We start from the raw sequence: 22677 nt of genomic DNA on the forward strand, positions 1-22677 counted from the left end.
TTTTAATCTGCTCTAAACCTGAGGTTCAGTAGTGAACAGCACTACTGTAATCATTTATCTTATATTACTTGTAGTGAGCTACACATTGAGATGTGATGATGCCTCTGAAGTGTTTGAATCTTCCATATAAATTTGTATGATGAAGTCAGTTCCCATAAGGAGGCGACATACAAAATCATTGGCCTTCATCACATTTGGATGGGTCAAAAGCAACTTGATCGGTAGTCCCGATTCGGGACTCTTTTTCTTTTTCTTCTTCAACTGCTGCCTTCCGACAAAAAGGCTCGAATTCTTACAACGCCATCAACAACGAAATATTGGTATGCTCTCATTGACTACTGTGTGGAAAGCAGGATGAAGACAGTCCAGGCAGTAGACTACTTGATCAGCAGCATTATAATGCACAAAAAATCAGACATGAATTATGAACCTCAAGTTACTTGAAAATCGGTCAAAGTTCCGTCTTACATTTTAGCACCAGGAAAAAGCAATTAAGGTCATGTGATTGACAGGAAACTACAAAAGAATTTTTTTCCATACTGTCAAGAAATTGGTACGACTTCCATATTGGAAAAAAAAAATCAGCTCTTGTTTCATGATTTAATGGACATAGGAAATCCCGAAAAAAAAAAAATAAGGGAAAGTTATTCACACCATTTTGTGTGTAAAAATGACATTTGTCAGCATGTTACATCATAACAAGACATTAAATGTTACAACTTTAAACATGTGATTATTCCCTGCATTTATGATGTTTCATTATGAATTTGTAGTAGGGCTACATGTTAGAAGGTAGAAATACCATACAAGAGTTGTATACATGAGATATGTTGTTTTTTTCTGTAAGGGGAATGTCCAAATATGGTGATGCTAAGACTCATTTATACTGTATTTGTTGCATAAAAATTGTGAAATTAAAGCATAAACATGTTTTGACTGACAAAGCAAATTACGGTCAGCCATTGGATGTGGTATTTTACTGAGATATGGTAAATTCACTAGATGTCTCAATGTTTCACTGCTGTCTCAACCTGTTACTAAAAGGACTGGTCACTGACAATAAGTACTGACCATCTACTCCGTACTCAAATTTTATGTGAACCATGTGTGGCTTCACGCTGACTACATCAATCATTACAGATTAAGATATACACTGCCCATTAGAAGAATACACTTATCATACATAGATACAGAATACCTGTACTTCAGAATCCCTAGAAAGCATTGTAACATTAATAATAAATTGAATACACTCTGAAAGACTATTGTTACAAGACACTGAACCACATGATCAAGTCACATTCTCCTAATCTTCAGCATACAATAAGCACACAGGGACATTGAGCTTAACCTTTGATGGTGACTTCCACAACATTGATAAATTTCTATATGTGCAAGTTTTCAAGGCTTTGAAGCGCATTACAACAAAACATAAACATAAAGCAGCCATTGCAACACAGTCATGACATTCAACACTTAATAGGATCAGTTCATTCCACTTCCCAAACTTTTGACATGTCCAGAGGGAAAATAGTTACATTGTAGTTTCCGTGGTATCTTCTGTGACAATTGCTACAGCCCATGAAATATCTGGACACTAAGCCAAACATAAATTCTACCCACAAACATAACCCTAACCCTAATCCTAGTCCTCACATCAAACTATACCTACCTACACATGGTTTCTATACATTACATGCTGAACCTATTGAGCACTACAGGCACACCATGCAGGATGTAAGACTATAGCCTACAATGCATGATTGTGAGCACACATGGGCCATATGACAAAACATAGGTGTGATAACATTATACAAGCCAGAAGGCATTAATTGGCTTGACACATCATATAATTATACCGTACTATTGTGAATATATACCTGAGCTTTATGGTGTACCACTGAGTAAACCTTAAACTGCTAACCATGCACTGGTACAAGTAGTTTGAGGACAGACTGGTTTTGCTACAATATTTCCACATTTCCCCTATACACTTGCCTGAGTATACTCGGGACTTGTCCTCAATGGGTTTAATGAGGGGTTGATATTTGATACCAGTACAGTGATGGTTGATTATGGTATCTACTGATGTGTCACATGTAAAGTAATGCTGATATTGCCTGCAATTATATATATATAAAAAAATGACATTTGCTTGTAGCCCTTGCAATAACTACATGACAGGGAAGAATGGTAGGAATGCAGTTGTCACGTTCGCTTTGAATGATGGGATATAAAAACTCAAGTTTATTTGGTTGACTGTTCACACATCACTGCAATGCTAATTTGTGGGTTTATGTGTCCACACGTGCAAAAAACGCAAGCTCAATTGCTATCGCGGGTTACAAAACTCGAGTTTGGTAACTCGCTAATTTATGTATGTGTGAATCCCCCTATTGAATATACAAATACATATATATGTATATATATATATATATATTGAATAGGTTGTCCACATGTTGGCAAGATAATAAGATAAAAAACAAAACTGGAACTAAGATCATGCTGTATTCACCAACGAATTTTGAAAGGAATAATGTACTGCTTTTACATCACCACCGCAGCTGCGTCCTCAGAGGAATTACTTCTTTATCAATCGTACCCAGTTTTTTTATACTATGCTTTATACTCATTGTCATTGTATTATGATGTAATATTGCACTGTTGCCAGGATGCGCACTGGGTGCTAGGATGCCTAGCATTGATGCATTAAAGCTTGCATCCTTGGTAACATGGTTGCAATATTGCTATGGCTTAATTTTTGTTATTGTTCTCTCAGTATCAACACTTGAGAAAGAGCGAGTTGCTCGAAAATTTTGTGTGCAGAAATAAACCATTGGTGAATACAGCATGAACTTTCTTTCCAGTTTTTGTTTTTTATCTTTTATATATAAATATATTTATATATATATATATATATATATATATATATATATATATATATATTCAAACATACAAAACAAACATACAAAAATAGTGGGATAATGATCGTGATCTATATCTCGAAATTTTTTGCAAGCGTTCATACAGACCAAAATATTGCACTAATTGGCACACACAGTGAGCTTCATTGCATGCGCTTCTCTTCGCGCGTTATTCTTGTGTGTCACAGTGGTGTAGTGCACAGGCTCTTGTGATATGCACTTGGAATGATGGGATGTAATATTTCGAGATTATTTGGCTCAGCGTTCACACAGTTACTGCACAGCGAATTATTGAAGGACAAGTCCACCTTCATATACATGTACATAAGGATTGAGAGAATGCAGCAATATCAGTAGAACACATCAGTGAAAGTTTGAGGAAAATTGGACAATCCCTTCAAAAGTTACAAATATTTGAAGTGTCTGCGCAGTCACTGCTGGAAGAGAAGACTACTACAGTGTATGATGTCACATGCGTACAACTATATAAGGAAAATAAAAAGAGAATTTCACAAAACTGTACTTTTTGAATAAAGTGCACGTTTCTTCGACTTGCTACTGACATATGTTAAGGGTAATATTATTCCCCCTGCCTTCTGAAAGAGAGAAGTCGAGTGTTCTTTTGATATGGGAGAAAAATGAAAAATATGTTGAATTTTCTTTATTCTTTCTTTATATCGTTTTACTCATGTGACATCACAAGCTATAGTAGTTTTTTCATCCTGCCGTGACTGAGCAGAAACTTCAAAAATTCATAACTTTTGAACGGATTGTCCGATTTTTTCTCACTGATGTGTTCTACTAATATTGCTGCATTCACTCAACCCACATGTCTATGAAGGTGAACTTGTCCTTTAAGATTATTCATAGATAAGCAAGAGATTTCTTGTGATTTGCATTGTGATGCTGATCATGATGATTGGTGGGATTTTTGTGTCAACAAGGGAAAAAATATAGCAATATTTCAATCGTGATGCAAATCTCAAGATTTATATCTCGCCAATTTGTTGTGCTTGTGAATTTAACTATTGTGCATACATATATTTAAGGTTAAAAAAAAATAATAGTGTAGAATGGACATAAATAGACCTTTTTCATGCTTGACTCCATGTTTAACTATTGTTAAATTTGATGTTCGATTCTTTTGATGTGCTCACAGATTGTAAGTCCAATAATTTTGGATAATTTAGAGAGATGAACCAGGTGCTATTGACAAACATTTTGCATTTCAACCAAATCAATCTTTATCCTCAACATCATGTAGAGGGAGACAATCCTGCACACGACTTGAGTAACATCCTGTTTATGTCTTTCTTCCAGTGTGATAGGCTGAAGAAATCTGACCGTCTAGATGGCATTTCCCTCTCTGTTGGTCATTCGAAAGAAGATGGTCAAGATAACACCTGGATAAAACAACAACACACCAAACAAAAGTAGAACACACAGATACAAATAAATGTGACTAGAATTGTTAACTAAAGTGATATATTGCGCTTAGAAACATCAGTATTAAGCGCTATATAAATGTTATTCATTATCATTATTATTATCATAATATTGCTGAACTCCCAAAATTTCAATCTCAGAAAATTTTGTAATTTGTCCCCTCTTTTTCAGATACATTCTTTCTTCAGGTCACCTACAGGTAAAGATATGCACTTCAATTACTTTCGCTGACAGGTATTGCTGTATTCAGTGAAATAAAAAAAAAATGGGCACTTGAAAATACTAAAGCCAGAATTCAAATGTTTGCAACTTTTTTTTAGAATACTTCTCTTTTTATTCAATACACGCAGGATCAAGGAATTGACTTACAAAAGCTAATGGCCCTGTGCTCACAGCTCAAAGCAATCACAACAGAGAATGAAATAAAAGAAATAAGACATTTAAGAGACTTAATCTTGATAGATTCAAGCGACGTAAAGAAGAACAGGAAATTCTTACTAATGAAAGAAAATGCAGCCACAATGAGAAACATGCCCAACCAGCTGATGTGATCATGAAGAACAGAGGCAAGAGAAGCCCCTATGAGGGTGGATAGTGCCATGGCAGTGAAGACAAGTCCGTAGTTCAGCCCAAAGCTTGTGACTCCAAAGGCCCTGTGAACAAATACAAGAACATGCAGACATGGTAGCCAACATCATAAATCTAATACTACACGTAGAAAGATGTACAAACAAAAGGGAAAAAATACACGCTTTATACCACAAAAGAGTCCTTTTTGTGATCTTGTCTGATCTGTCCAACTGATGAAACACTGGAGTTTACTGTAATACTAACAGGCTAAACACATCTATGTATGTGTGTAGATATATGTGTATAATTATGTGTGCAAGTGTGTATGTATGTGTACTATATATGTATCTCCAAACTGAAAGATGTCATCATTTTAACCCTTTATGTTAGGGACCCTGTTCAGCCTGTAAAGTCTATGCTAAGTAGAAAGACATGAATAGAGATGGGTGAAAGCCTATAGGAATATGAAGCACTTGCCCTAAACAGTATAAAGTTTATTACATGGGTATTTCAAAACAAAAGAACATGTTGAAAGAAAGGTCAACCGAATAGGGTTTGTAACAAGGGTTATTAGACAAATGTGTTAACTAGCACTGCATATAGTGTAAAGTTCACATACCTGACATATCAAAAGTCTGGCAATTAAAGAACATACATTTAGCATTCTATCATAGTTACACTTATGGTTTCAGCGCCAGCTCACTGTCACTGTTATTAAACATTGATGATTGCTAACCTGGCGGTTACTGTTGGGAAGAGAGCGAAATTTCCACTGAATACGAAGAAAATGGCACAGACCCAGATGAAGAACATGACCCGACCTACATACTGGGTGGCAATTAATGTGGTGAAGAGTGCAGCAGTAGTTCCAGATAGCACCATCATTATCACCTGCACAGGGCAAAATAAAATCACTTCATGGTCAGTTTCTCCATGGTTTTAATGCACAATGATCATTTCTGTGTGAAGTGATCATTTCTGTACAATGGGTTGGTCAAGACATCACCTATAGCTACAGGGTTTGTCAGGTGGGGATCTATTATACTTTAAATTTCTTTTTACTCTATCAAGTGATGCCTATACATAACATCACCAGTTGGTATACTGCTGAAAACATATTGCTGTTTGGATGAAACAACCTCATATCTCAAAAATGTCATATTGAGATGAGGGAAAAAACATGGCAGCCAGTTTTAGAGCACTATAACAATTAGAATCACCTTTCCTTTAAGGCATTGTTTACCATTTGCAGGTGAAACAAACTCCAAGCTCTAGTACTTCAAAACATTTTTGAAATGTGAGTTAGGGATAGAAACAATCAGTACCAAAAAGTTACTCAGTATAATCAATGTTAAGTATTGTAAAATATACAAAATGTGAACAACAGTAACGATAAAATTGTTTCTTTATAGACAAAACTGTCTACCAGTTATGGCTTAGTCAGAAAAATAGTGATATCTCCATGTATATTTTAGGCTTTATGGCAAAATCGTTATATGGTAGGATGCTTTGTGATGCAACTGACCTAACATATGCATCAAATGTGATAACTCAGACACTTTTTAAATCTCTGCTCCCAAATGTAAACAATATCTTTAACATGCTACGGTAGCATTATTTTTGGGGGTAAGACAGCTAGGATTCAGACTCTGACAACTGGCTTAAAAAAGTGATTTTCATCACAGTTTGAGATACAAGGTTTTATCACCATAGCGATGATATGATTTAATGCTGGTATACACCTTGCATCAAGCCACCAGTTGGTGGCAAAGTGATTCTCATTCTCCTGAACAAGTTCTGATAATTTCACTGTAGGCATTCTAAGTATTCTACACAAATCAGGCAAAGATGCTGTCCCCTTGGCACAATGTAACTAAAAATAACATTCAACATTTCAGAGTTTTTATGTGGAAAAATTGATTTGAGGTATCAGTACCTGAATCCCATTCTGACTGCAGGGAATAAAATACATTCAAACAAGAAAGGAAGTCAGGTCTAGGTAGCATCTGTATCACCCCTAAATGTAATATTAACACTAAATGTAATATCGACCCTAAATGTAATACATCTTAATCGTAAATGTAATACACCTTAATCCTATATGTAATAACAATCCTAAATGTAATACATTTTAACGCTAAATGTAATAATCGAGTCAACCCTGAATGTAATACATTTTAACCCTAAATGTAATAAACAGAGACAACCCTAAATGTAATACGTGTCAACCCTAAATGTAATAACAGCCCTAAATGTAATACATGTCAACCCTAAATGTAATACTTTTTAACCCTAAATGTAATATCGACCCTAAATGTAATAAATCTTAACCCTAAATGTAATACACCTTAACCCTAAATGTAATAACAACCCTAAATGTAATACATTTCAACCCTAAATGTAATATCGACTCTAAATGTAATACATCTTAACGCTAAATGTAATAACAATCCTAAATGTAATTCATGTCAACCCTATTAACTGTAATACATTTTAACGCTTTATGTAATTACGACCCTAAATTTAATACACCTCATTATAGAGAGTGTAAACAATGCAGAATATCGGGCAAAAGGTCAGGGGGTAGGGGCCATGACGAAACTTTGTATAGCAGTCAAGAGCAGCAATAATTGCTTGGATTTGTTTTTGTTATTTACCCAGGTAAAAATCACACAGTCTTATTAATTCCTTTGTTTGCTGCAAAGTTAATTACGTCCATGTGACATAGTCTTTAAATCTATTACCGTTTTCATACAATCACACAAACATTTTGTATTCCAATGTTCATTCAGTTTTCATGATTGTTTACAGTTTATAAAAATGGGCAAAAATTCTTTGCAAGGAAATTCTGAATATGAATAATATTGCAAGAAAAAAAAACACATACGCCTATATGAAACAAGAATAAGAGAATTAGAAATTAGAAAGATTTAGAAAGATTTCGCTAAATTTTTATGAACCATCATTATCTATATAGTGCTTCAATGACGAAATATCTGTCACACATTGACATGCCAGCAAATCAGTGTCCGAAATATTAGCCTAATGACATTGTTCACTACTCCTGGCAATCACTACAACTTAGTGACACAAAACTGGGGCAATTTGTCGTGGGGAGGGTACACGAAATATTTTTTTGTTTGTTTTTTCTTGCAATATTATTCTTATTCAGAATTTTCTTGCAAAGAATTTTGGCCCATTTTTTTTCCAACAAAACTGTAAACAATCATGAACACTGAATGAAGATTGGAATACAAAATGTTTGTGTGATCGTATAATAAAAGTAATAGATTTTTAAAGACTATGTCACATGGACCTGATTAACTTTGCAGGATTGAAAGGAATCAATAAGACTGTGTGATTTTTACCTGGGTAAACGACAAAAACAGATTTAAGCAATTATTGCTGCTCGTGACTGCTATAGAAAGTTGCGTCATATCCCCTACCCCCTGACCTTTTGCCCGATATTTTGCGTTGGTTACACTCTCTATAAAGAGGTGTATTAAATTTAAGGTCGTAATTACATTGAGCATTAAAATGTGTTACATTTGATAGGGTTGACATGAATTACACTTAGGATTTTTATAACATTTAGCGTTAAAATGTATTACATTTAGGGTTGTTATTACATTTAGCGTTAAGATGTACTACATTTAGGGTTGAAATGTATTACATTTAGGGTTGTTATTACATTCAGGGTTAAGGTTTATTACATTTAGGGTTGATATTACATTTAGCGTTAAGATGTATTACATTTAGGGTCGATATTACATTTAGGGTTGTTATTACATTTAGGGTTAAGGTGTATTACATTTAGGGTTATTCAAGGTGTATTACATTTAGGGTTAAGTGGTATTACATTTAGGGTCGATGTTACATTTAGGGTTAAAAAGTATTACATTTAGGGTTATTAAAGGTGTATTACATTTAGGGTCGATATTACATTTAGCGTTGATATTACATGTAGGGGTGATACAGCATCAACTCACCCTGTAAGAAAACTTGTCAGCAAGAGATCCCCAGAACACACGACCAAGACCGTTGAAGACGGCGGAAAAAGACCCAACGATGGCAAGGAAGTGGTCATCATTAATGAATGTCTGACCATAGGCCTATGAGAGAGACAGATCCAAAGAGTTCACATATTAGGCCATATTAGGCTACAGCCATTTTGTTTCAGCATGGGAAGTAAGCAGTATTTTATTGAAATGATGAAGGGAATTGATGCATTCCTCATAAGTTCTGTCTTTATTGGAAGAATACATCACTTTTTTCCCTCCAGAATGTTTGAGGATTCTGCCATCACCATTGACAGTAAAGGGCATTTTAGCCCATTGCAATGCATAATTGAGACATATGTTACAATCCTGCTGTGCCAGTGTTGCCATGGCAAACTGACTTAAATTTGGCTTTAAGAAATGTCACAACATAGATACTGGTTTTGGAGTCCCAAAGGCAAGGGTCTTACTGGGGGAGAGTTTCCCCTGACTGCCTTTGTCACTTGTTCCCTCTCCTGTACTCTCCACTGCTCCGGAAGAGGGTTTGGGCGTGGCCTCAGACTCCAACAAGCTGCTCTCATCAGTGAAGGATCCATTAGCCTGGTAGTGAAAGGGAGAATTAAGATGCAAAGGAAGCAGGGTAGAGACCAGTGGAATAATCATCATACACTGCACTCTTGACATAAAATATCTATCTGTTGGTGAAGATGTAAGTTTCAAATTTCCAGTGATCATTTATCATTTGACCATTATAATATGATGGTCAAATAATATATTATTCATATTACTATATCATATGTTATTATTTACATAATGTTAGTACACAGATGTCAGTTCAGGCCTATGTTCGCATACAAAATTTTTGTTTGCATAAATTTTAATACATGGCTTGTTTGAAGCATTCTGGGGGCTAAGTTATCTTTTGTTCAAGTGTTCTCAAAGACCATATTGTATGGGGGGGGGGGTGTAATGTTAATGGATATTGGAACAGAGATATCCTGACATCCAGGAACATACTTTTTAACCGTGGAAATGCCCATCTAACCCATAGAGTATGAATATTGTAAGTGTAAACTTTAATTTGAATCATTTCACCCCAGGGCCTGTTTCTCCCTTGTACCCTCAATTTCAGTTTCATTTCAAAACTTTTCGTTTGTTTTCTATTCATGCAAAATCTGGGGAAAAAAGAACAGGAATCAACCTTTAACCAGATATTATGCTTTTCCACTTCTATGTGTGTGTGTGTGTGTGTGTGTGTGTGTGTGTGTTGTGTGTGTGTGTGTGTGTTTCATTTTACCTATTTTCTCAGAAAATATTTCATCATACACACATGTACTGCAAAATAAGAGATAATATGATTTTTTGGCAGCCTCGATCAGAACATTCCAAGAGATTAGACAAAAGATTAGACAAAGTAAGAGGTACACTAACCCATCCTTGAGGGGGATTAGTGATGAGAAGAGATCCGATGAGTTGAATGGCTAGAAATATTCCTCCTTGCAGTATGAAGGACAATGGAACCTTGTCCAGAATAGAAGCCTGGCCATAGTATCTATCACAGGTAACAACAACAAAAAATGAGAAAATAAATGTATTCAATGAATCTAATACATTACACAGGCTACCTCAAAACAAGAAATGTTTGCGGCACGAAATTTGGAGCCGACCTTTTTTTTCGTCATGCTGTTAAATTTTTGCGGAGTGCCACTGGCATCCAATACATCATAGTGTAGATAAGAACTTTTGCGTGCAGTTTAATTTTGCGAATCTTTCTGGTTTTAAAGTAGTCCAGCATCATCTGTAATATGACCTATACAGAGCTCATTGACAGAAATCATTCCCCTTGACTTAAATTGTTGCAGACATATGGTATGGGTTAATTAATACTTCCCTGCCTTATCTGAAGAAAGTAAGTCAAGATCTGTTTCATTCAGTCTACAAGGACATGTAGCTTTCTGCTGTGTTGACACTTGACAGCACACTAATTGAACCAAAGCTGTCCTCTTCTGTATAGATTTGTAACTTTTGATGAACTGTCTCATAGTATTTCTCAAACTTCACTGGTGCATATTCAATTTCTAATGGACTGAATTCATATATTGTTGTGGAGTCATTCTTCTTCAACTATTTGCTTTTACAGAAGAACTCTAAATAATAAGAGATGTTAGAGTTTACCACTGGTATGTAGATAACCTATATACAGTATACAGATCTGCGAATTTACTATTGCTGTTATGTATTGTTACCCTATACAACTATTCACAGGCATTTGACCCCTGTGAGTGGTAAGTTAATGCGGTGCAAGATGTATTTGTACTAGCTGATGAGACCTCAACCAGTATATTATATGCAACTCACCTATCAGTAGGTTCTGTGGGATCGGTAATATTTGCCTTCAGGTTGTGTGGATTGAGGAATGCAGTTTGGACGATGTTAAAAATGAAGGCCCCGCCCCCAAAGCCTGCCACCACCAGTCCGCTGACAAGACCTTTTCTGTGTGGCAGCCACTGGAACAAAACATGGATATGATGATAATCAACCAATCATCATGTTATTATCACTGTGGTGTGTTTGGGTCATTTTTAGATAGAAAAGTAAGTGAGAAAAAAATGTTATGACACAGATATCAAATATTCAAATGTATACACTTTGTAAATTTTCTGCCAGTATTAGGAGTCTGCTATCCATCAATAGTCCTTGCAGAAATACCTGGTTGTACTATTGGCAAAGTACCACCACACCATTATCTCCTCCTATATCAGTGAGGTGTACAAAGAATTTTCATATCAGTTCAAGACATTACATAACTCTACATAAATTTTCATTAAAATAATTCTACTAATATAATTGCAATATTCATTCTAATCACATTTCTATAACCATGATGCCTCTGTAATGGAAATAGTTCAAACTGAGAGTCAAGTTTAAAGGGATGGTATAGTTTTTGTTGAGATTGGATTCAGAATTTGAATTCTTGTGAAATGATTAGAAACCACTTATATATAAAATACATTTGTATTAAAGAACATACAATTCTACGAGGAACTAATTTTGTTTTTCATGAAAATCGTTTTAAAAATGGCAGTGATATCCAAAAAGAAATAAGTCCTAATAAAGGAGGGGACCTACCTTTTATTAGAAAAACTTTGCTCTGCTTTGTTTTTGTATATCTCAGCCATTTAAAAACCCAATTTCAGCAAATAATCATTCAAGTTCTCTCAGAATTGTATGCTCTTTATCATTTCATATTAAAGTGACTTCTAATTATCTCACAAATCTGAATCCCCATCTCAACCAAGACTACAGGCCTACTAGCCCTTTAAGTGTACCAAAGGATTTAAGGAGGGGGAGTGGAACACCTCAATCATACAGCTGTAAGAGTCACTTCAGATGCTTGGGCAAAACACCGATCTCCATATAATTGTAGACCATCCCTTCCATAAGTCTACATTTTACTGCACTAAAGCAAAGGAAAACAATCATTTATGAATTTTGAGTTATGCTGCAGTCTAACAAAATAAAAGATATATAACAATTTTATTCATCTTTAATCATGTTATTCACATCATAACCCTGTACACAACTATTACCCTAGTCTCCATACAGCTAGTCAAGTGTTCTTGTCTACAAAAATGTTTTGCTGGTTGTTGAAAAAGAAGACTCTTTTTTGTGATCCTATCAACATGGTTCTTTAAAGAAGGTTATACTGGCAAAACACATTTTCATACCCGAATACATTGTTTAATTGCCATAAAGATACAGAAAGAATGGGTGTATAGAAGTTGTGAATTGACATACCAAGACTGGAGTACAATGGGAGCCTATTCTGCAAATTATCCTGTTCTATTGAAAATTGTGACAAGCAAGGTGCAGCCATTGTCACATTGTGTGTTATCGTCCCACACATTCTCATATATTCACTCAATCATGACAAAGTGTTCTATCACCCCCTTGTCATTTTGAACTTTGCTGGTGGAAAGCACTGGCTCTCACACATTTTATGTGGAATTTTCCCACTGTATTAAACCTTGTTTATTTGCATATTATAGTACTACATTATTATATCTAAAATATGAAACAGCTCAACAGAGTACAATATGACACTTTTCTTTTCATTCTCTCTTCTCTCTACAGTCCTTTTTAGGACTTCCCACATATTGTACTGCAAACCTACCCATAGGGTATGTTTTGCTGTATACTAAGTAGTTGGTTTTTTTTTGTAACCCTATAAGGTTTTTTTTTTCCTGTTTACTGTTGTGTTGATTCCACTCAAGATATGCAAGCAATCCTGAATTTATGAGGCAGTTGCTATGGAAACAATCTACTTTGAAATGAATTGCAGTCAGGAGCACCCAGTCATGCCAGTCTTGAATATATAAGCACCCCCCCCCCCCCACACACACACACACAGAGTGCATGTTTGGGGGTGGGTGGGAGGCTGAGGGCTGGATGGAGTGGGTCAAGAGTACCCTCCCTCCCCCTTAAACAGGAAGAATTTAAGAATGGAACCTTGATTTGGTTTTATCATTGCTTGTGTGTGTGTGTGTGTGTGTGTGTGTGACCAAATTAGGGGGAGGGGCTGCAGCACCCCCCTCCATGGTTCCACAGTCCCTTTACCTGCATGTGATTACCGTGATATTAATTAATTAAACTTTTAAGTACTGCTTCCAATGTCACCCTAAACCTGTTCAATAATTATCATATCAAGGATTACGTGTGGGGGGAATGCACCCTACAAGCACTGCTTTTTGGCATTCCTCCCCATTTCCAGCATTTCCATATACTTGAAATATTCTGTAAACCTATCCTTTATCATGTACTGTGATGGAATTTATGTACTTAATTTCTGTACAATATCTACGTTTCTGTTAGAAATGGAAAAATGCCAGAATGCCAGAATGAATGAATGAATGAATGAATGAATGAATGAATGAAGGGAGAAGAAGTGAGGTTCAGAGATACTCACTCTTATGCAGCAGACAATGGGAGGCACATAGGCAATGCCAATGCCCAGCCCAAAGATGAGGCCATAGGTCAGCAGAAGAAGGAAGAAAGAAACCCTGATGGCGACTGCAGACAGCATCATACCAGCGCTGTGAGCAAATCATGCATTAATAGATAAAGCCAATGTTTACTATTGGGAGCAGTGATTTCAAAATGTCAGAGTTATCACATTTGATGCATATGTGTAAGTTGTATCACAAAACATCCATATGAGTTTCTTTTTTACAATACGGCCTAAACTATAAGGAGATATCATGATTATTTTTCTCAATAAGCCATAACTGTGGATGGTTTATTCTATAAAAAAATCTAACAAACCATTATTCTTCATATTTAGCAATACTTAACATTGATTATACTGATTAACATTTTTACATTGATTGTTTCTATCCCTAACTCACATTTTAGAACTATTTTGAAGAAAACTAATGCTGGATTTTTATTCATATGCATATAGTGAATAATGCCTTTAACTCATCTCAATCCCATCATTATTACACACATGTAAGATGGCTTACCATTTAGGTGCAAGTAGCTCTATCCTTGCAATTGTGAAAGCAAGTCAAGAGGTTTTTTGAATTTATTGAGCTACAGTTTCTTCCAAGACATCATGCCATAAATATATCTTGAATGCTAGGTCGATCAGAACAATCTGTGTAAAGATCCAACATTTTTCCACTCATGTCATAACAAGCAGTCCCCTTTTATGTATATGAACGAATATTCTCATTCACAATAAACGGCCAAACATACGAATCACTTGGAAATTTCCAGTGGGATTCTGTGGATTTCGTGACTTCATGGGGTCGATCAAAGCTTGCTTTCATCTCGAATTACCTTCAATTAAAAATGATAGCCAATACCAGATATGGCAGTGCCTCTGTTCATACTTGCATTACCAATACACTCAAGGAACTTTTGATAGCAAGGTATGTGTCATTAATTTTGATGATGAAAGTGTTTATGCCATAAATAATTAAAGAAGTTTTCATGACGTCACCTGACCAAGAAGCATCCGATCATGGTGGTGAATCTAGGACCAAGTCTTGACTCGATGAAGCCACCAACAGACATGGATATACCTTGGCCAAAAACCATCACGCCAAAGATGAATGATGTTTCCTAGGGAAGGGGAGGGGGGAATGTACCACACAAATCACGCTGCCAGCCATATGTAAATGTAGATTTAGTGAACGCAGCTATATAAGTAGAACACATCAGTGAAAGTTTCACAAAAATCGGACAATCGACTGAAAAGTTATGAAATTTAAAAGTTTCAGTGCTGTCATCTCTGGATAAGAAGACTACTACACTCCATGAAGACGTCATGGACAACAATATAAAGATAATGTGAGGAGAATCAAAAAGAAAATAATTTTTCATTAAAAGTACACATTCCATCGACTTATTATTGACATAGTTTTATTTCAAATGCATGTAGCATCAACAATCATAAAAGAAGATAACAAAACAGCACATAATATGTACTTGCACCCTAACTCACCGTTGCACCGATGCATTTTGTAGCTACCCTATTCGGTTACACAATTTGATATGTATTAAATGATTTGTAAAGAAGAATAAGCCATATGCTTTTCCTGAGGCAGCCATCAAACTCAAGCTTCAGCTTAAGATGACAGTCTCCTGCACTTTGTATGTATCAATTCCATTGAATAATCAATGATTTTTCAATTTTTGTATGACTATAATTCACCTGTACGATATTTATTATTGGTACATTATGATTATATTTATATTCATTTTGTGTTGGATAATGTGCATAGCATCGGAAAATTGTTTGTTATGTTGTACATACTTTGTGAAAATGCAGAAGTAAATCAAATCAAATCAAATCAAATCAATTCAAATCAAATCAAATCAATCAAAGAAAATATTACTCCCTTTGAAAGAGATAAGGCAAGTTCTCTCTCATTATGCTAGGAAAGTGAAATATATTGAATTTCTTTATTATTTTCTTATATACTGTTCTCCATAATGCAGTCATGAAATGTATAGTACTCTCCCTATCCAGCGATGACGGTACCGAGTCTTTAAAAATTCATAACTTTTCAATTGTGACCCTGCCTCACAAAACAAAAACACAAACAAACAGAAAAATCTCCAGACATGGATTTTAGTTGAGGGCAGATTCTGGGTGAGTAGACTCTCAGCTTTAAAATGATGTATAGCTGTTAATCTCAACACAAACGGATTTTCGTAACCTATCTAAATAATGGTAAGAAAGCAGACACTGAAAAAAAAAGGTGCACTGGCACATTGAGAAAAGAGGCTCCAGAATAAAGGGTCTATTCAAGCTCTTAATCTTACCAAGCCGTGCTCTGTGCAATAAATGGGACCCTACCCCCCCCCCCCAAAAAAAAAAGGATGGCAAAACTCTAGAGCAACAACTATAAAGGGATTATCAGATTAGGCTGCAATTAAGCATTATAAACACATAATATCCATGACTACTCCCAACTTTCAAAGCAGTAGCGCTATTTTGTCAAAAGTTATTAGATTTGAAAGTGAAGAGTGTGTAAGAGTTTTTTTTTAAGAAATGAAAAGAGGCCTCTAAGAGATAACTATCAACCACACTATTCTGCCAGAAAGTATTGTAGATAAACTGCTAAAAACACAATTTCCCACTACTTGCTCTATAATCTAAGACTTTAGAATTATGTAACAGAAGAATAGCTCTTTAAGAAAATATGAAAAACTTCCAAGATTGACTGGGTTGACCCGTTTCACCTATTTTAGTCCTCTCGTACAAAATCAAGGCGTGCGACTTTTGTTGGTTTTGTGACGCTTGATCTCAATATGATATTGATTGTCTGATTTTCCTCATACTTTCACTAATATATTCTACTAATATTGCTGCTTTCATTCAATCCACACTTATATTTTGGCTTTATTTTCCTTTAAATTCCCCATGTTTAGGAAATCAAGTTAGAAATAAGCAGACAGAAATACACTTTCGTTTCAACACCACTAACATACACAAAACATGACATATGTCATGTGTGTGCCATGAATGTATTTGATGAATGGTTGAATAGTTTGCCAATGAATCACTTCACAACTATACAACATTGTGCACTTCACAAATTATTTTCTTTCCGACTTTTTTTGTAAAAATGGAAAAACTTAACAATTAACAAACATATTTTTATCTACTTAAAATCCACCTATCTGCAGTAGGTCGTAAAAAGAAGTCCACAGAAAATAATATAATGCATGTAAACCATTCAAATTTATGGACATAATTCTTTGGTGGCCAGGAATAAGGGTTATCCACTTCAAATATTCTTATAGGCTATAAGAACAGGTGAAATGATTATCCCTTTTTTCCTGGCCATCGAAGAAGAAATATCTATAAATTTGAATTGTTTTAATACATGAATCATATTATTTTCTTTCGGAAATACTTGGCAATATTCTCGAATCTGGTTTGCAGACATTATACACTATAGTTGCTATATGCATCAGGCAACAACTGAGACATGCTTTATTTTTTTTTCTCTCTCTCTTTTTTAACCTGGAACAACCTATTATATGCTACAAAGGTATCACAGACTCAATAACAATGATTGAATGATGATGTCAGGAGCAGAATCTTGGGTTGGAAGGCTTTTTTTCTTTGGTGGGTGTATCCCATTAGCTATTTGAAGAAAGATAGTAGAATTATCATTTTGAAATATATGACACATATTTAGATCTTCTTTCGGCCACATAAGTGACCATTGAGGGTTTCATAGATCAACACAAGTCAACATGCATATCATTGCATTGTATAGCCCCTTTAAGCAAGCACTATAAGCAGCAGACTTGTTTACATTGCATGACTGGAATGGTATACAATTGGCTTCACATTGCTGAATAAACAATTCACATACTCAATATGACAGACACCCTGCACATCAGAGTGCATGATATCACAATGGAGCACGGTAACGGTTGAATTTATTGTTATAGAAATTTGCTGAACACAATGTAATACTTGCCTTACAGGAGATATAGTGGATTTATTAATTACACTGTCATATTAAGAAGAAGTGTGCTTCATTTTGACGAGGTCAGTGTAGCTATATTGGTGAAATATTTTACAAGGCTGCGTGTGCATGTTATAGCTCAAGGCACCTATAGGGGAGAGTATAATAAGTGCTTCTTCTAAAGAGACTATTACATAACCTGAATGGGTATTAGGCACTGTACACTATATTCACAAAAAGCCCTGTCTTCATTTATGACACTGTGATGTCGATTGATCATTAAGTATGACAGCAACAGAAATCCAAATCTCGTGAAAAGGTAATGAGAACAGTTCAACATGATGAATCACATTTTAGTACACATCATACAAAAATGAGCAGAGAATATGATATCAATGAGGTTAGCCGAGGGGCAGCTCCAAGAAATGTAGCTGTCTAATTTATGGCAAGGAACAGTCTATACCTTTATAGCTCCAATCAATATGATTGTAGTCATCTCTTCACATAATTGCCAAAATAAAATTTAGCTTCAATTGAAGACAAAATGATTATTCAGATATTAAGATAATACTCTTCTCTCTGAATCCCTTAGATTGGAAATCAATCTATTAGATTGTGATTAGGGACAAATCCAAAATTAGACTTGAAAATTAGATTGACTTTTGTATCTGTCAGATTGAGATTTACAATCTAATTTTGGATTTGTCCCTCATCTCACTCTAAGAAATTCAGAGAGTTTGTTACAAATCCTGATACTATTTTCTGCTATATGCAATTATTAAAATATCATCTATGATTAGTTACCAGGATTTTGCATACTAGTCAGGCATAATGTGTATAGAATATCTATCTCAGTGAAAACCTCATGACCTATCTGTCATATATTACAAAACACATTCCCATGATTTATCAGCTTGACACTGGGCTAGTCTCAAACTGCAGAATGCACATCACAATATTTTCTTTAATGTGGAAGATAAATCACAGGTGACAAAAGAGGGGAAAGTCCTTAGGTTCTATAATTTCAAGTGTTAGTCATGTATAGAAAACATCTGCTTGCTGCAGTAAACAAGGTAATTGTTGTGACCTATCTATATTTAATCACAGGTGCAGAAAACATAAGGCAAAAATAGCTCTAAAGCTCTGTAACAATCTGGCACAGAAAACAATTAAAGTGAACATCAATTAAAGGGTGTGTACAGTTCTGGTCGAGGTGAGGATTTAGCATGTAATGTTTTGTGAGAAATTCAGAAACCACTATATGGGATGTCAAAGAGCATGCAATTCTAAGGGGTATCAAAAGTTTATTTGATGAAAATCGGTTTTGAAATGGCTGAGATATCAAAAAACAAGGTGAAACAAAGAGATCCTAATAAAAGGCGTGGCCTGTCACCTTTATTATTATCACTTTTTTGTGGATATCTCAGCCATTTCAAAACCAATTTTTCATCAAATAAACGTGGAATCCTTCTTAAAATAACACGCTCTTTCATATTTCCTAAGAGGTTTCTCATTATCTCACTTAGGAATGTTCAAAACATGAATCCCAACCTCAACCAGTACTGCACAGTGCCTTTAAATAGCAATACATCTACATTTTATATATGAATATATCTCCTTGACTTATAGCACAGCATCCCTTTGTGCTAAGATTTTCCAGTATTTGATTTTTTTTATTGCAATATATTCATCTAAAACAAATGATTTACCACCAATAATCAATAATAACCAATAATCTAATAAGAATTCTTACATGTAAAACATGTGAATATGATTTAATGCTATTCTCATTACAAAATACATGTATGTCACTACCCTGCTGCAAAGAACACAGTGTCCCACATTGTGAAACACAGTGTGAAACATAATGTTAAACAGTGTGAAATCTCTTCACACTGTTCAACTTCGAGCATTTTAACAGTGTGAATACATTGTGAATCATCAGTTCACAGTGTGAATCATTAATTCACAGTGTGAAACAGAACATTAATATGTGAATGCCCTGTGAAGAACCCCACCACAGTGTGAAATTCCATCATTTTCACATAGTCGTCTATGTGGACACAGTATAAACACACTGTGAGACACTGTGTTCTTTCCAGCACGTTAAAGCACACTCCTGACTCACCTGGTATGATAATGTGACTGGTTTGCTGTATTTACGGATGAACGATGTAACATATGGAGCCATATTCCCTACAGAGTAGTGGAATGATTATCAAATAAGAAAACGAAGAAAGATTTTGCTACTTCTGTGGAATATGAAATCGTGTTCAGATAAGGTGTCAAATCAAATGATCAGCCTTGACCTCAGTGATTTGAATTGATCAAATGAAAGTCACGTTTGCATCACATCAGAAAATAGAAATACAGTTCAGATATTCTGAAAGATATATGCACACACAATATGTGATCATCCAAATAAAAAAAAAAGTCAGTTTAAATGAATGTCTACTTTTCTGCATAGTTTGGAATAGTAAGCTTTAAACTTAAAGATATATAACCTATTATCATTGGACCATCCTAACTGATTTAAAAGTGATTGGTATACGAGAGATTAAGGAGTAGCAGTTTCATAGAAAAGGGGATAATATATACGCTTAAAGATTAGGGTCACTTGAGCTTCTTATACGCACAAGTATCAATGACTGACACATTTTTCAACGCCCACATTTTGTAAAATATCAAGAGCTGGAAAATGGGCTAATTGCAAACATATCATGGAGTATTCCGAACAATGTGTGCTGAATGTCTTAGACACTACCAATTTGCAATAGCATTTTCCTTTGATTTGCCTGTACAGCAGAATTAGAGTGTTAGTCAGACCACACAACTTTGACAAATCAATTTTTATTTGAATTATACGGAGAAAGGTTCTCAGAAACAGTATACACTAGAGGTGTATGGTGTATCTTCTGAGATGGGTTATCAGTGTGGAATACATGTTGGCATATATCTGCAAATGTCATAAATTTTCCATTACCATTTCACTGTCCTAAATAGAGAATGACGAATAAATCCCAATTATATTATACTGCTCAAACGAATTGATGTCACACAGAGCCTCATAATCATGATGTTTCTGGGTTTATTGTCTATGGATTTATTTATCTATTTGATTTATTGTGGGGTAAACTCTCATTCTACATTATAAAGTTGTAGTAAATATCCACAACACAAATTCTACAGCTCAGAGTGAACTGTAAAGCATACTGCCTGGAGTGAAGTTCAATGATTTTATGATCTTTTGCAAACCTTAAACCTGAGAGTGCATGTTTGCATGATCCTTTTATGGTATCATACATAAAACGTACACTATATACAGTACTGTGACAATGATAACAAAAACATGTACAGTCCATCATTTCCTACAGAGGACCATGAATTTCCTTTTTACAGCTTTCACCAATCTCATCTTGAATCTCTTTACCAAAATATTTTTGTACCTTGTATTTGTACATCTACCTCCTACACACTGTAAAATCATCTCACAAAAGTTCATCTACATGTGCTTCATTTGGTAAGCCATGATACACAGGAGAGATTCAGAGTACAATCTCAAAAATATAATGTTTCGCCATAAAGCGTCATTTTATTGCTAATATCAACAGACCTCTAAATAGATATTGGTCGCTTACACAGCGAAGTCATAATTCTTGGCATATGGCAAAGCTGGGCGAACATAATTATGATCGGCAGTCTGCAGCAGTCAGTGGCAGTAAAGGAGGGCATACAATTCTCTACATCAACGAGATGCGATCATTAGATGGTCTACTCACCATATGAGTACATCGTCCCTAGGGTTAAATGCACCAGAATGCTGCCAACAACAGCCACCCAACCTCGCCATATCCCCACTGAGGGCATCGTGCCTATAACAAACCAGAACAGCCGTTATTCATAAGAAATCCAGTTGCTGAAGGTATCCGTTACTCGTAACATATGGTATCGATGTTCTCCCGCCGTCTTAATGGGGATGTAGATGCTGCACACTTGTTGTAGTGAGGTGATGCCGTAGACATGCGTATAGAACCTTATTGGAGTACATCAGCTTCACTTGTCGCCGACGCCATACGCTGTCTCATTCAACGCATCCGTCCACCACTCTATACTCGCCTAAGTAATTGCTACGCTTGTGACTCCACAGGTATATGACTGTGTGTGGGCGGAGGGTTCCATTCTTAAGATTAAAGGACTTTGCCCCATCATGTTAATCTCAGATTTTATATCATATATACAGTATTATGTATCCAACTGATGAACATGAAATTGTTTAACGTCACCTTAAAATGAAACGATCGATGTCCAGCCAGGTACTGATGGCAGTAACTAAAGTGTCATGAAAGACGTTATATCATTTATCTCGAGCCGTATCACACATATAACATTATGCAATCTGCCTATGTCAACTGTTTTTCCAGAGCCGATGAAAGTCGGTAAAGAAATAATAGCTGCGTTTAAGAAAAAATGGTGATGTCAATGTTAAGTAACTACCGACGTATTTCCCTCCTTCCATCGTTTTCGAAAATTCTTAAGCGCATTGTCAATGACAGACTATATACGACCACCTACGTAACTACCAACAAGGTGGCAACGAAAAAAAAAAAAAAACAATTCGGTTTTCGAGCTAACCATCCGTGCTAACCATTCAACTGAATTGGCGTTGTTCTATGGAACCGAATTACTCAATTCATTCCATGATGAAAAGAAACTAGGACTGGGTGTTTGAGCTGTAAAGTAAAGCTT

The 22677-nt window shown here is 35.5% G+C and overlaps 1 protein-coding gene across 1 annotated transcript; it reads right to left on the reverse strand.

Annotated features, from left to right (window-relative positions):
* Positions 1-4225: 4225 nt before the first annotated feature.
* On the reverse strand, positions 4226-21844 carry LOC139711887 (apicoplast pyruvate carrier 1-like). Its single transcript, XM_071623735.1, has 11 exons — positions 21711-21844; positions 20060-20127; positions 14943-15064; positions 13905-14031; positions 11297-11445; positions 10370-10490; positions 9377-9538; positions 8930-9052; positions 5677-5831; positions 4869-5023; positions 4226-4327 (listed from the first exon to the last, which is right to left on the reverse strand). Exons 1-11 carry the CDS (start codon positions 21796-21798, stop codon positions 4272-4274), a joined length of 1326 nt encoding a protein of 441 aa, XP_071479836.1. The 5' UTR covers positions 21799-21844; the 3' UTR covers positions 4226-4271.
* Positions 21845-22677: the final 833 nt, after the last annotated feature.

The sequence above is a fragment of the Diadema antillarum genome, unplaced genomic scaffold (assembly GCF_040938485.1).
Source record: "Diadema antillarum isolate AM-2024a unplaced genomic scaffold, OU_Dant_1.0 seq00001725_RagTag, whole genome shotgun sequence".
In the NCBI taxonomy this organism is placed as follows: Eukaryota; Metazoa; Echinodermata; class Echinoidea; order Diadematoida; family Diadematidae; genus Diadema; species Diadema antillarum.